This window comes from Dermacentor albipictus, chromosome 1 (assembly GCF_038994185.2).
Source record: "Dermacentor albipictus isolate Rhodes 1998 colony chromosome 1, USDA_Dalb.pri_finalv2, whole genome shotgun sequence".
Taxonomy (NCBI): domain Eukaryota; kingdom Metazoa; phylum Arthropoda; class Arachnida; order Ixodida; family Ixodidae; genus Dermacentor; species Dermacentor albipictus.
Window position 1 is genome coordinate 9,599,526 of NC_091821.1, and position 13,008 is coordinate 9,612,533.

General features: G+C 41.4%; 1 protein-coding gene across 1 annotated transcript in view; it reads left to right on the forward strand.

Annotated features, from left to right (window-relative positions):
* The window catches only part of bchs (WD repeat and FYVE domain containing 3 bchs), a 244,799-nt gene that overhangs the window by 140,033 nt on the left and 91,758 nt on the right, over positions 1–13,008 (forward strand). The window contains exons 43-46 of the mRNA XM_070538948.1: positions 180–278; positions 559–636; positions 1,015–1,147; positions 5,495–5,586. Coding sequence (XP_070395049.1) covers positions 180–278; positions 559–636; positions 1,015–1,147; positions 5,495–5,586 — 402 coding nt within the window. The remainder of the gene's footprint in view (positions 1–179; positions 279–558; positions 637–1,014; positions 1,148–5,494; positions 5,587–13,008) is intronic.

The window sequence follows — 13,008 nt, forward strand, 5'->3', positions numbered from 1 at the left end:
CCTTGTATACTTTGTGCTTGTGCAAATGCCACAAACACTAGCAAAATCTTTGTGAAGCTTGACAAACCATCAAGTCAGTGCCTTAGGATGGAGAAATACTTGTACATGTTCAGGTGTTGATGTAACATCTGGCATGAGCTGCTCTTATTCTTCTTCATTCCATTTCTTCCTCCATTTAGAAACTTCAAAAAGTGACTGGTGGACTTTCGAGGCTCGCAAGCCGAAAGATCAAGAGGGAGCAGGCTCCTAAGGTGACTCTTAGCACCATGACAAGCCAGGCAAGTATTGAATGCATCTCTTTTACAGTGCACGGTATGAATCAAAGGACTTTTCCACTGGCTTAATTAAAGTCATGTGGTTGTGGCTAATTGAATTATTATTATTATTATTATTATTATTATTATTATTATTATTATTATTATTATTATTATTATTATTATTATTATTATTATAGTTGTTACTAATAGACTCGCTAAGACAAGAAAAAATTTTGCCATTGAAATTGTCATCTTTTCCATCTTCACTGTTTGACCTCTTCATTTTGTTGGTGCTTTCAAGGAGGTGGAAATGTGGACGCAAATTCATGTTTCCATTGTACAAGAGCTCGTCGACATGCAGTTAAAGCGACATCAGCAGGTCAGTATGTTAGTTTCATCATATGTGAAAGGCAAAGACTGGAAAAACATTTTTTTTCTTTATGACTTTTTGTCTAGCTGAAATTACTAGTTCACGGTGATCACAGCATGGAAGGTGGTGGGACTAGTCGTTTAGATTAAAATTAATTTTTTTATAAAAGGGCATATGGCCTGCACCTGTCCCTTGTACCTTCATCTGGTCCTTGCCCTCCCTTCCTTTTTTTTTCCACTTGCACATAGTTAGGTTTATCTTTAATTGCATGATAAATTATAGGACTCGGGATCCTCACTTTTGTGGTCATTAAAATCCTGAAACTACTCAATCATGGATTGAAAGCCTTTTTTGTATATGTGTGTGTGCGTGCATTTTGTAATGCAGAGTCAACAGCATCTTCTGAAGGATGTCTTTGAGGACTGGCTGCAGACTGAGTCAGAGCTGACTCAGGAGCGGGGTCTGTGGGGCCCAGTCGAGGGATCTCCTTTAGACAAGTGGATGCTTGACATGACTGAAGGTATTGCTGCATCAAGCCACTAGTGCTTATCTGTAGGCTCTCGGTCACCTTCGTGAGGCTGGGGTGTTGCTGCTGCTGTTGTTTGCATAAACAGTGGGAAAAGCTTTGTGTGGTGTGTAAGTATACACCGTTCCTTGTGCATTGGCAGTGAGTCAGGAAGGATGTGCACATTCAGGCCACTGCCCAAGCACCTTGATTCTGAATTTTTACCAGTTACTCTTTGCACTGATCAGAGCTCACTGCCTGTAGGCATGCAGTCTTCCTGTTCAAATGTGTGAGTCCGGGTCGGAGCCATGTGACACTTCAATTAAAGCACTCATTCAAATAACGCGATTTCGTGTTGTTATAACAAGGGTTTACTGTAAACTAGTGCAACAAAAAGATGAGCACAAGAGAGGAGATGGAACACGAGTGCCTCTGTTGGCTGTTTGTCACTAGGGAAAGATTCAAAGCATACCTTTTGCCATGCTGGTGCACCAGGCATAGTCACTACAAAGCCACATATGCATCAGCATGTCACCAACTGACATTTAAAAATTCTTACTGTGCCAAGTACAGCAAAAGAGTCTCACCTTACTGATACCTGAGCTGCCATTCTTTCTGATTGAAAAAAAAAAATGCTTCCTTCTCCAGCCTTGAGGTGGCGTTAAAACTCTTGCCTAGAATGAGGAATATGGCTGAGGAATATGGAAGAAAGTAAATGGGCTGGGAGAGTGTTCAGGTATCTGTACAGGAAAAACATTGATTCACAGTGGAGGAAAAGAACTAGGAAGCTTACCAGCAAGTATGCGGCCTGTAGGGTGGACAACACAACAACAAAGGTCAAGCGGAAAGTCAGAGAAGCTGAATTAATCTCATGGGTGGCGGCAATGGAAAAGAAACCTACCATGAGTAACTACTTAAGAGGAAAAAACGAAATCAGGAAAGAAACCATTTTTGATAACTCAAAGGGAAGCTCATTACTTTTCGAAGCGAGATCAGGATGCCTTAGAACACGCACCTATAAAGCGAGATATAAGAAGGAAGAAGAAGGAAGCTTGCTGTGGTAAAGCTAGGGAAACTACGGAGCATGTTTTATTAGAATGTGAAGACGTCTACCCAGCGGTCGATTTAGGCACCACTGGCCTCCTTGAAGCCCTTGGGTTCAGAGGGAGCAGTGGTAAAGCAAACATGTCCGCAATAGACATTAGTAAGAGGCGACTGGAGGATTGGTGGAAGAAAAGTAGGAAAACGACAAAAGACGGAGATGTACAAAAGCACAGTTTGCAATAGGGGATCAGAAAATTTGGTCATAGTGTTTTTTTTTTGTCTTTTTTCATTGTTTAACCTAGGTAGAATATTAGGCAGTATAGTAGCAAGAGCGTGGTGGCGCAACCCACCGCCCCGTTCCAAAGGGGACGCTCATAACATCCCTCCATCCATCCAGAATATCCATCCCCAAGAAGCATGCATGCTTCAGATCTGTATTCAGTAACATGGGCTGGCAAATTTGTGCCCTTGCCTTCCTCGTATCTTACTTTTTAAGCACATTTCTTGGGACTCTTAGTCTGGCCTATGTACACTTTCCTACAAGAGTATGAGACTGTCGTTGATGCTTCATTTAATCTGGTCATGTGCACTGCCCCCTCAAGTCTTGGATATGGCAAATATAACTTCCATGGAGCTTGCTGATGATGTAATCTGTGGATGCTCTGCTGTAGTTAAACTATGTGCCATTTCCATGTCCTGCAGGAAAGTGCAGTTTGTCCAGACTGTTTGGTGTATCAGCAACCATCTTCAGGTGCATGCTCAGAAAGTGAGAAAAGAGCAGGACAAGGTCACACATTTTTTAACCTATGCTAGCCCATGTATCCTTAAGAAGTCTATTCCAGGTAGGAGGGCTAGATAACTTGAAAGCTGGTGATGGAAGCTTTTTTTTATAGCTATAGCTGTTAGATGTTTACTCCCTTAACCATTCTGATGCCTACTATTGTTGCTGATGACCACTGCAGGAATCCTGAAAACTTTTGCGAGAAACTTACGCAGAAAAAAAATCTGAAATACCCCACAAGGATTCGAACAGCGGACTCACAAACTGCCATTTGCAGATTTTTACCGCTCATCTACTCCACTGATATTTAGTCAGAGAAGAATACTGCACCAAGAAAGAGCACAGCTGCTGTCAGCTGCCATAATTAGCCGACAACCACTCGGCTTCTCCTCTTGTCCTCTGGATGGCACCAGTTTTGAGGCCTCCTTCATCGCCTCGTAACACGCCATCATCCCATTTGCAGAGGGCTTCTTGATGAAGTTTCTTCTCAAAAGGAGATTACTCACATGCATCTGTGTATCTTTACGCCTGCCGATACGACAGAAAACTGCAAGATTTACTCCTAAGTTATGGCCCATAATATTGCCCCAGCTATCACATCGCTGCTTTGCAATAGTCAAAACTGCAACTTTTTTCTTTCTTTTTTTTTTTTAACAGAAAGAATGGTAGTTCATATATACTGGTGAGGCTGTTTTGCTGCACTTGGCAGAATGTGGATATTTAAACGCCTGCTTGTGATGTGTTTACGTGGCTTTGTTGTAGTAATGCTTGGTGTGCACATGAGTGAGAAGAATAAGAGCAATTGAGGGGCTTGATTCCTTGTTGATTACAACCACACCGAGGCAAGAGACAAGGAAGCCAAGGAAAACATAAAGGAAATTAACTGTTTATATAATTGAAATGTAGGAATAATAAGGTGAATGGAATTGAAGAAAACTCGCTGCAGACAGCCATGAGTGATCGCACTGGCTAACACTCCCGGGGATAGATCTAGTACACATACACAAATAAAAGAAAAGTATACAGAACAAAAGCCACCACACTAGCTCGATTGGTTCAACATTGCACGCATAATATGAAAGATGTGGATTCAGTTCCCACCTGCAGCAAGTTGTTGCCACATGTCCAACATGCTGAGTTAGGTATTTGCTGATATTTCGAGCAGTTTCAGTTTCATATAAGCACCAATTTTGGCTACTTGGTCAGAATTGAGCTCCTTCTGCAGCGGTTGCATTTTTGACACAGAAGTCTGAGAAGACCTCTGTACTAGAGAACCAGTACCAGGGTTTCAACACCAAGCCAGAAAGATGCAGAAACTTTGAGCTGTGCATTGTTCACATATTAACACAAGTCAGTGCCTGACTGGACTGATAACAAGAGCAGTCTTCAAATGGTGTGTTGTGGATGAGCAAAATTATTTATTGGGTGTGCTTGCCGGGTTTGAGAGAAAACATTTGTGTGTGCAGGGACAGCTACATGGAGAAAGCAAGGCATGTAGACATCAGGATGATATTTTATACCCCTCTCACACAGGCATTCGAAAGTCTTTGAAGGAAAACACTTCTCCCGAAAAAGAGTTTCACCCGCAGACAAACGACAGGGAGAGATCTCTTTTTCAGAAGCGGTCTTGTCTGGAAATGGAGTTCGTTGATCTCTTTTACGGACGAAAAAAAGTAGCCTCGAAACCAGTGGGCACAAGCAATTATTATATGTTTAAAAAAAATACGCAAATGCATATTTTCTGTCGCCTAGGCTCATCGTAAAAAATTATTTCATGTCTCTCAGAAGGTGCAGTAAACCCAGTAATGCTCATTTTCTTCTGTACTCTCGTAAGCAGGTCGAACGGGTCGCGAATATCACATGATGGCACTTACAGACGCATCCCGTGTGGACGAGAAAAATCACGTGCAGCATTGTGAGTATCGATGGCCAACGCCACGGACGAAACAACCCTGGGCACACGCAAAAAGCACTCTATGGCGGGAACACTGCAGCCAACGCAATAAAAGAAGCCCAGTGTTGCCAGACAAGCTTGTGCACTTCTCTAGTCCTGCAAATGCTCTTTAAAGTGGGAGAATAAATCTTTGTTACAATGTTTCTTGATCTGCCATTGTTAAACTTATTTGAAAAATGTGTAATACAACAACTTTTCACTTATATTTCGAGATAGATCAATTTAATTGGCCCGATTTTGTTTCGAACGCCAGCGCCATGCTTTCGGTAGCTTGTCCAGAAGGAAACACTAATAAGAGATTGTGGGTGCCATGTGTCTGCTGTGCAATGCCTCTTCATTAAAAAGTCTTTCTAGTTGGTAAAAGACCGCTTACGTAAAAGAGTTTTTGCATGCTCGTGTGACAGAGGCATAAAACTGTGAAGCTGCTGTTAGGTTTTGCTTTTTCTTCTCCGCAAGCCCTCTAAGTAAGAGTAACACACTATTTGCACTTCCCCGTGTGTATTTTTAGTGTTTGGAAACTCTTCAGTCCTTGGTTTTTGCTTTGTGCTAGGCTCATTCCTTAAAAAGCACTTTGTTCTTGCAGCTGGCCCATGTCGTATGCGCAAGAAGATGGTGAAGAATGACCTGTTCTATCTGCACTACCCATATCGACCTGATGTGGAAGGAGGGGAGAATGTGAGTATCATGTGCCTAGATGCTCCGCTAATCTCAGTTTTTGTCGTGAAACAGGTGTCGCTTTTTGTTTGCAAAATTTTTATTAATGTAAACGAGTGCTCACCTCACTGAAATGCAATATATTAACAGTTTTCATAAAAACATGCTAAACCGAGGTATTGTTGCGATATATGAAGTATGAAATTTCCTTATCATAATGTTTTTTACAGAGCCCTTTATGTGACCCCACTGTGTCTTGCTCACACGTGCCAGGGACTAGCTCCAGATTGTAGGAATTGTAATATAGTATATATTATGTAGTATGTATATGTAGGAATTGTAAGAAAGAAAAAGAGGAATAGTAGCAGAAATGACAAAAAACGGAATGGAAGGCTGCAAAGGCATAGCAGAGGCAGCATTTGTTTGCCGATAATTCCAGTCGTAGAAGTATTCAAGAATACCTTCTTTGGAAGGTATATTTGTAAGGTCATGCTTAACTATACCAGACACATGCCACGACTTTCTTAACGGGAGATGCTAGGAAAAAGTTTTTTTTTTTCTTTTTCTGAAAATTACAGATTTTTTGTTTTTGCTTGTTTTTGGCAAGTTCAGTTTCTCTACTTTTATGACAATAAAAATCATAGCTGAATTTTCAAATGGTTTAAAAATCACATTCAGAGAGCACAAGGTGGCTGTTAAAAGTCCAAAAGTGAGCTGTTTCCTAGCGTCCTGTAGCCGACTAGCATGGCCGCTCACTATTGCGAATCGCGTCAGGAGTTCAGCCAAGCTGCATTCTCAATATATCCATGGTTGCCCGAGCTACCACAGAGCAAAAAATATATATATATTTTTTTAACATCTCCTTGTTGCATTTTTCGAGCACTGTGTCTGGCTTTTAAACTGTAAAATCTGTTTTTCTCAAAATGCAATTTGGCAACTTTCTTTAGTTTTCCCATCTTGTTTTGGGTACTTCCAATACTTGGATTTGGATGAAATTTTGACCTTTTTTTTTTTTTTAGGATGTGAGGAATGACATTAACTCCTTTAAACTTCTCAATATCACTTATATATTTTATACAAGTTTCAACTAACATTTATTAGGGTCTCAACTTGGGAATAACTGGGGTTCCAGTTTTTCACCTTTATTAGCATATTTTATATGCACTTTCTAGTTAGTTTTCAGCATTCTACTGTTGATGTTAGGGAAATGAGCCATCAGTGGTCCATAATTATAGAAGTTTAGGGATAAAAAGAAGTGTATGCAAAAAGGCCTACATTTTTTATACATTGTCATGGTACAGAACAAAAAAATTCGACTCGCTATAAAACTGATTATATATTTGTAAACATGTAATTATTTCTAAATATTTGTAAATTGTAATTATGTAAACAGCCGGAGTTTCATTTTTGAGTAGAGTCTTCCCTTAAAATGTTTTGCAGGACCCTTTTGAAGGATAACAGACAGTCCACTTTCACATCACAGTATTCTGTTAAGAAAGAAAGTACATTTGTGTGGGTGTCAGTTCACCAACCATTATCCCACTCTAGCATCTGTGGTGTAAGGTGGTACCACAGATGGTTGCTACAGCTAATCTCTTTCAAGCCTCATTGCTCCTTACGAGTTTGTTTCTTGGTTTGCCCTTTATACATGCGCTCACTTGTGTGATGCAGTGCATGTGAACCTCTCTGTCTTGAGCAAATGGAAAGTGCCAGCTTCGTTGTTGGTGGCTTCCTTTCTTTTTTTTTTTTTCCAAGTGGCTTTGTTGCTGTGCTGATGTTGGTTCTCCGTGATGCAGTGCAGCCCTTTTCACTTTGTTAGGTTTTTATTTGCCTAATCACCGGAGAACCGTAGCAGCATATCATCATAGTTTGCAGTGTTGACTGGTGCAACATTTAAATTTTATCACTTAGTAGCAAGTTTCCCAATTGAGAAAGGAGACTTGTACAGCTAGACAAAATAAAACATTAGAACAAGGCCCAACACGTCTTTGGTCTTGAGGACTACGATGGCTAAGAAAATGTGCTCATAGTCTCATTAATGGTAATTGTAGCGTAGTCATAAACATAGAGCATGCAAGCTAAGTCATTATAACACTGCATTGTAGCTTCAGAACTCAAGGGTTTAAATCAATTGCTTGTTATTATAGATAGCTTACCTGTGCAATGAAGATGGCATCAGTTCCTTAGACCTGCACATTTTTTTGTTCACAGCTTTATTTACCACAAAAGACTGACTTTAAATTAAACATGCTGTTGCTCTCAACAAAACAGGCAAGGGACATTGGGTGAAACATATGCTTGGTATTGCAGAACCTTGTCAATGCACATCTGAGCTAGAAAAATATCAGTTTCTTCTTCTTTTTGCCTTTCATCAACTTTTGCCACTATAGCACATGGTATGCCTCTCCAAATCCAGAATTCTGGCAGCATTCAAGACAATAGCACGAAATTATGGCCATTGTGTTCATTATGCCCCAGGAGCTATACATGTTATTGTGTGGAGGCAACATTTTGTGCAATGTAAATAAACAAGTCCCTAACATGCATTTGAAGCCCCTTTCAGAGTCTGCAAAGCAGCAGCATCTTGCAACATAAAAAATTATATCAACCGCTACATGTACTGGAAACCTACAGGTGTGAAATTTCACAAAAGCCTTCTTTATTGAGTGCTTGCATCTTGGAAGAAATAATGTTCTGAAATTTTGTTGCTCAAGGCACATTCATTTACCAAGCATCGATGAGCATGTGTTCAGATGTGTACTTTCATACACACACATTAAAAATGCCTTTGCAGTCATTCTGGCCAGGGACTATTTCACACATTTTGGATGCCATGCAGAAAGAGCACTTGTATAAGCAAACATGTAGTAACTGATTTACTTCTGAAAATTCTTTATTCCTGAAGCTATTGTACAGTGTACAGTCTCCAGCCAGCATGACATTGTTGGTGATCACAGGAACCGTTTTCTCTAGAGTCCTCATTGTCGCTTTTTTCCCCAGTACTTTCGTCAGAGGATGTTTGCTTGTTGTCTGAAGACAAAATGTATTCCCGTCGGCACTAAATTTATCTTCAGATTCACTGAGCTGGTGCGCAAGTTTTTTTTCTTAAAGCACACGAAAACATTGTCGTCCTCTCAGTACTTTGTGCCACGAAAACCATGTGCAAGTTCTTTCAAGTCGGATGTTAAAAATCTGCGGCCCTCGTATGGAGATGCCTTAAAGTGCAATTATCAATAGTTAAAAAATTTCCTGAAAGATATTGCAACAAACACAAAAGAAAAGAACCAGTGCACATGAGTGGCACAACGTGTCGGGTGCTTCCCAGCATCTAATTTAAACCGATATTTTTGTGTGTTAGGAGAGACCCGACGCATGGCTGCGAACGGTCAAGTCCATAATAAATGTTTACACCCTATCTCAGCCAAAACATAATAGAAGTTTTGTGATCAAGCAAGTGCGTTTGCACAGTTACATTGTAACAGAACTAAATGGTCAGTGCTTATTGTGTATATACTAGTACTGGTATAAAAGGACGTCTTGTTGGGCGAGTTGGTCACAATTCATCTTGGCTACTAGGCGCGAAAACACACACGACACAAGGAAGGGGACGGGACAGAGCGCCACTTACAACTGTTTTTATTCGGAGGTACACCACGCACTTATATACCCGTCTTATGCGCAAGGACACAATCACATCAAGATTGATATGGAAGCGCACTAGTTAAATATTTCTTGTCAGCCATATATAAAGATATTGACGGGTCGCTGACGCACATGCTTCCTTTCTTTTCGATAAAGAAAGCTTCAATCGCTTCCCGAGCTTTTTGATCTTTACTTTTTGCCAGAATTCGCGCCCCTGCAAAACATGGCTCACAAGAGCGTGATGGGCAGGACTTAATGTGCTTAGGAATGTTTGGCCCTTCTTTGTCTTGTTCTACATTTCTCTCATGTTCCCTAATTCATTCGTTAACGCAGCGCCCCGTTTGCCCTATGTAGGAGCGCCCGCAGGAGAGGGAGATTTCATACACAACGCCTTCGTTGCATTTCATGAACGGTCGCGCATGCTTGGTGCCGCATCCATTTTTATCGTCTCGTATTTTTTCTATACGAGAACAAAGGCTTCCTAGCTTTCGGGGGGCTGAAAACACAAGCGGCACTCCATGCCTGCTAGCAACCTTGTTTAAATTGTGGGCCATCTTGTGTACATAGGGCACCACCACAGGCCTCACCGTCTCATCTCGACGGGGATCTTCCCCCGCTCTCACAGCCGCACTCTTCATTTTTTGTAGCAGGCTTTCAGCGACTGCCATCACAATCGAGTCAGGGAATCCAGCTGAAGACAGCCTGGTCAATTGGGTCTGGAAGCTAAGCTGCATCCTGTGAGGGCACGATTTTCCCAGGGCTGATTTCAGGCAAAGTGAAGCAATCCCCCGTTTTATTAATTTCGAATGGGCGGAGTCGTATGGCAGAAGTCCTTTCTTTGCACGAGGTGCATATGCCCAACAAACGCGATCCGCACAAAAGTCAATATTTATATCTAGAAACTGTAGGTGGTTCCCCTCAGGCACTTCACTGGTGAATTGCAAGCCATTTCCAAGTTGTCGGAATATGGATAAAATATCATGCACATTCTCTTCGAAGTTCAAACTTCCTTCCTTACTAAAAAATACCAAAAAATCATCCACATATCTAAAAACTTTTAAAACGTGCCTAGCCGGTAAAACCTGATGTAAAACTTGATCCATTTGTGAGAGAAAAATATTACACAATACTGGCGCCACACAAGATCCTATACAAATGTCGGCTTTCTGCAGGAAGAACTGCTGGTCAAACGTTATAAAAGTCGATTGCAAGTAAAACTCTAAAAGGGTTAAAAAATCAGCAATGGAAATTCCCGCATTGTTCTGAAAGGAAATGGGTTCGTTTTTTTCTATACACTCTCGGACGGCAGTAAATAGGGCCTTGTGAGGGATAGAGTAGAATAAATCCACCACATCGACGGAAAAGGCGCGCCCAACATCACATTGCGATTTTAAGAAGTCACAAACTTCGTCAGATTTCTTTGTAAGAAATGGGTCGTCTACTTCAAGTGTACTCAAATTTTTCAACAAGAACTGGCTTAGTTCCTTCTGCCACGACCCTTTTTCCGTGACTATTGTTCTAAACGGCATACCTTGCTTATGCGTTTTTACTGAAAAGAAGGCTTTCAAGGCATTATTTTTGCTTTTTCCTATCTGTTTGCCAAGACGGTCTAACCCAAACTGTTCACATAGTGCAACAGCTCTGCTCTTAACTCTAGTTTCTTTAACTTTGAAAGGCGCAAAATTCTTTTCTAGTGCCTGCGCAGCTCTTTCTGAAAATTCACCTTCAGATAACACGACAAACCCTCCCTCCTGCTTGCAATTCACCAGTGAAGTGCCTGAGGGGAACCACCTACAGTTTCTAGATATAAATATTGACTTTTGTGCGGATCGCGTTTGTTGTGCATATGCACCTCGTGCAAAGAAAGGACTTCTGCCATACGACTCCGCCCATTCGAAATTAATAAAACGGGGGATTGCTTCACTTTGCCTGAAATCAGCCCTGGGAAAATCGTGCCCTCACAAGATGCAGCTTAGCTTCCAGACCCAATTGACCAGGCTGTCTTCAGCTGGATTCCCTGACTCGATTGTGATGGCAGTCGCTGAAAGCCTGCTACAAAAAATGAAGAGTGCGGCTGTGAGAGCGGGGGAAGATCCCCGTCGAGATGAGACGGTGAGGCCTGTGGTGGTGCCCTATGTACACAAGATGGCCCACAATTTAAAGAAGGTTGCTAGCAGGCATGGGGTGCCGCTTGTGTTTTCAGCCCCCCGAAAGCTAGGAAGCCTTTGTTCTCGTATAGAAAAAATACGAGACGATAAAAATGGATGCGGCACCAAGCATGCGCGACCGTTCATGAAATGCAACGAAGGCGTTGTGTATGAAATCTCCCTCTCCTGCGGGCGCTCCTACATAGGGCAAACGGGGCGCTGCGTTAACGAATGAATTAGGGAACATGAGAGAAATGTAGAACAAGACAAAGAAGGGCCAAACATTCCTAAGCACATTAAGTCCTGCCCATCACGCTCTTGTGAGCCATGTTTTGCAGGGGCGCGAATTCTGGCAAAAAGTAAAGATCAAAAAGCTCGGGAAGTGATTGAAGCTTTCTTTATCGAAAAGAAAGGAAGCATGTGCGTCAGCGACCCGTCAATATCTTTATATATGGCTGACAAGAAATATTTAACTAGTGCGCTTCCATATCAATCTTGATGTGATTGTGTCCTTGCGCATAAGACGGGTATATAAGTGCGTGGTGTACCTCCGAATAAAAACAGTTGTAAGTGGCGCTCTGTCCCGTCCCCTTCCTTGTGTCGTGTGTGTTTTCGCGCCTAGTAGCCAAGATGAATAGTACTGGTATGAATGTTGCAGATCCAGATGTACTCTTTACCACGGATGTTAAATATCAATGTATTTTATGCTTCATTCTTTGCATATCCTGTATTATTATGTTAATTTGTAACATTTGTGTTTGTTCATAATGTTTTCTTTGCATATTTATGTTTCCTTTTCCTCACAGATTGCTTGTAAGCCAAAACTTGACCTTTCTACTTGTTTATAATGCAACATTATGCACTTCCCACCTTACTGCTTTCTTGCAATTGCTGAAAGTAACTCTTTCAAGCATGCATAAACTAACTAATTTTCTTCAACTGTATCAGTTTCCTTTTGGGAAACTGGTATGGGTTTTCTTGTAACATTGCACTGTAGTCCAAGTAATGGCTTCCCTTTTTTTGAAGTTTCTGTGCAATAAACTATGGTCATCTACAATTATTCAGATGTGAAGATGACTGCAGAAGTGTTAGAGTAATTCTACACTTAGAAGGAAAAAAGAAATCTACGGTAGAAGAAAAGCAATGCCTTTGCACTTTATAATGCTGGTACATGTAGTAAGAAAAGATTGTTAGTCCGTTAACGATGGTTTGAAACGCTGCTTTCGAGGCCTTCCGCACCGCTCACGGACGCACTGCGCTATCAGACGTGAAGGAGGATAACTATATTTTTATTTTCTAAGCAGTTTCCTTTTTTCCTGCCAGGCGGTGATTTTTGAACATACTTTGAAGTCTCGCGATCGTCGACGTAGAAAGCAAAAATGGCTGCCCACTATCGAATGTTTGAAACACCACTTTCAAGACCTCCCGCATTGCTCATGGACACACTTCGCCATCGAACGTGAAGGAGGAGAACTATATTTTTGTTTTCTAAGCCGTTCTTTTTTTTTTTTTGCAAGATGCGATAATTTTTGAACATGCTGCTAAGTTTTGCGATCAAGTGGGAAGCAAGAATGGCTACCCCCAAGAGCGGCGCACATGCTTCATAAGATCGCAGATCTCGCGATGCCGCTCCATCTGGGGCTCATTTTATCGA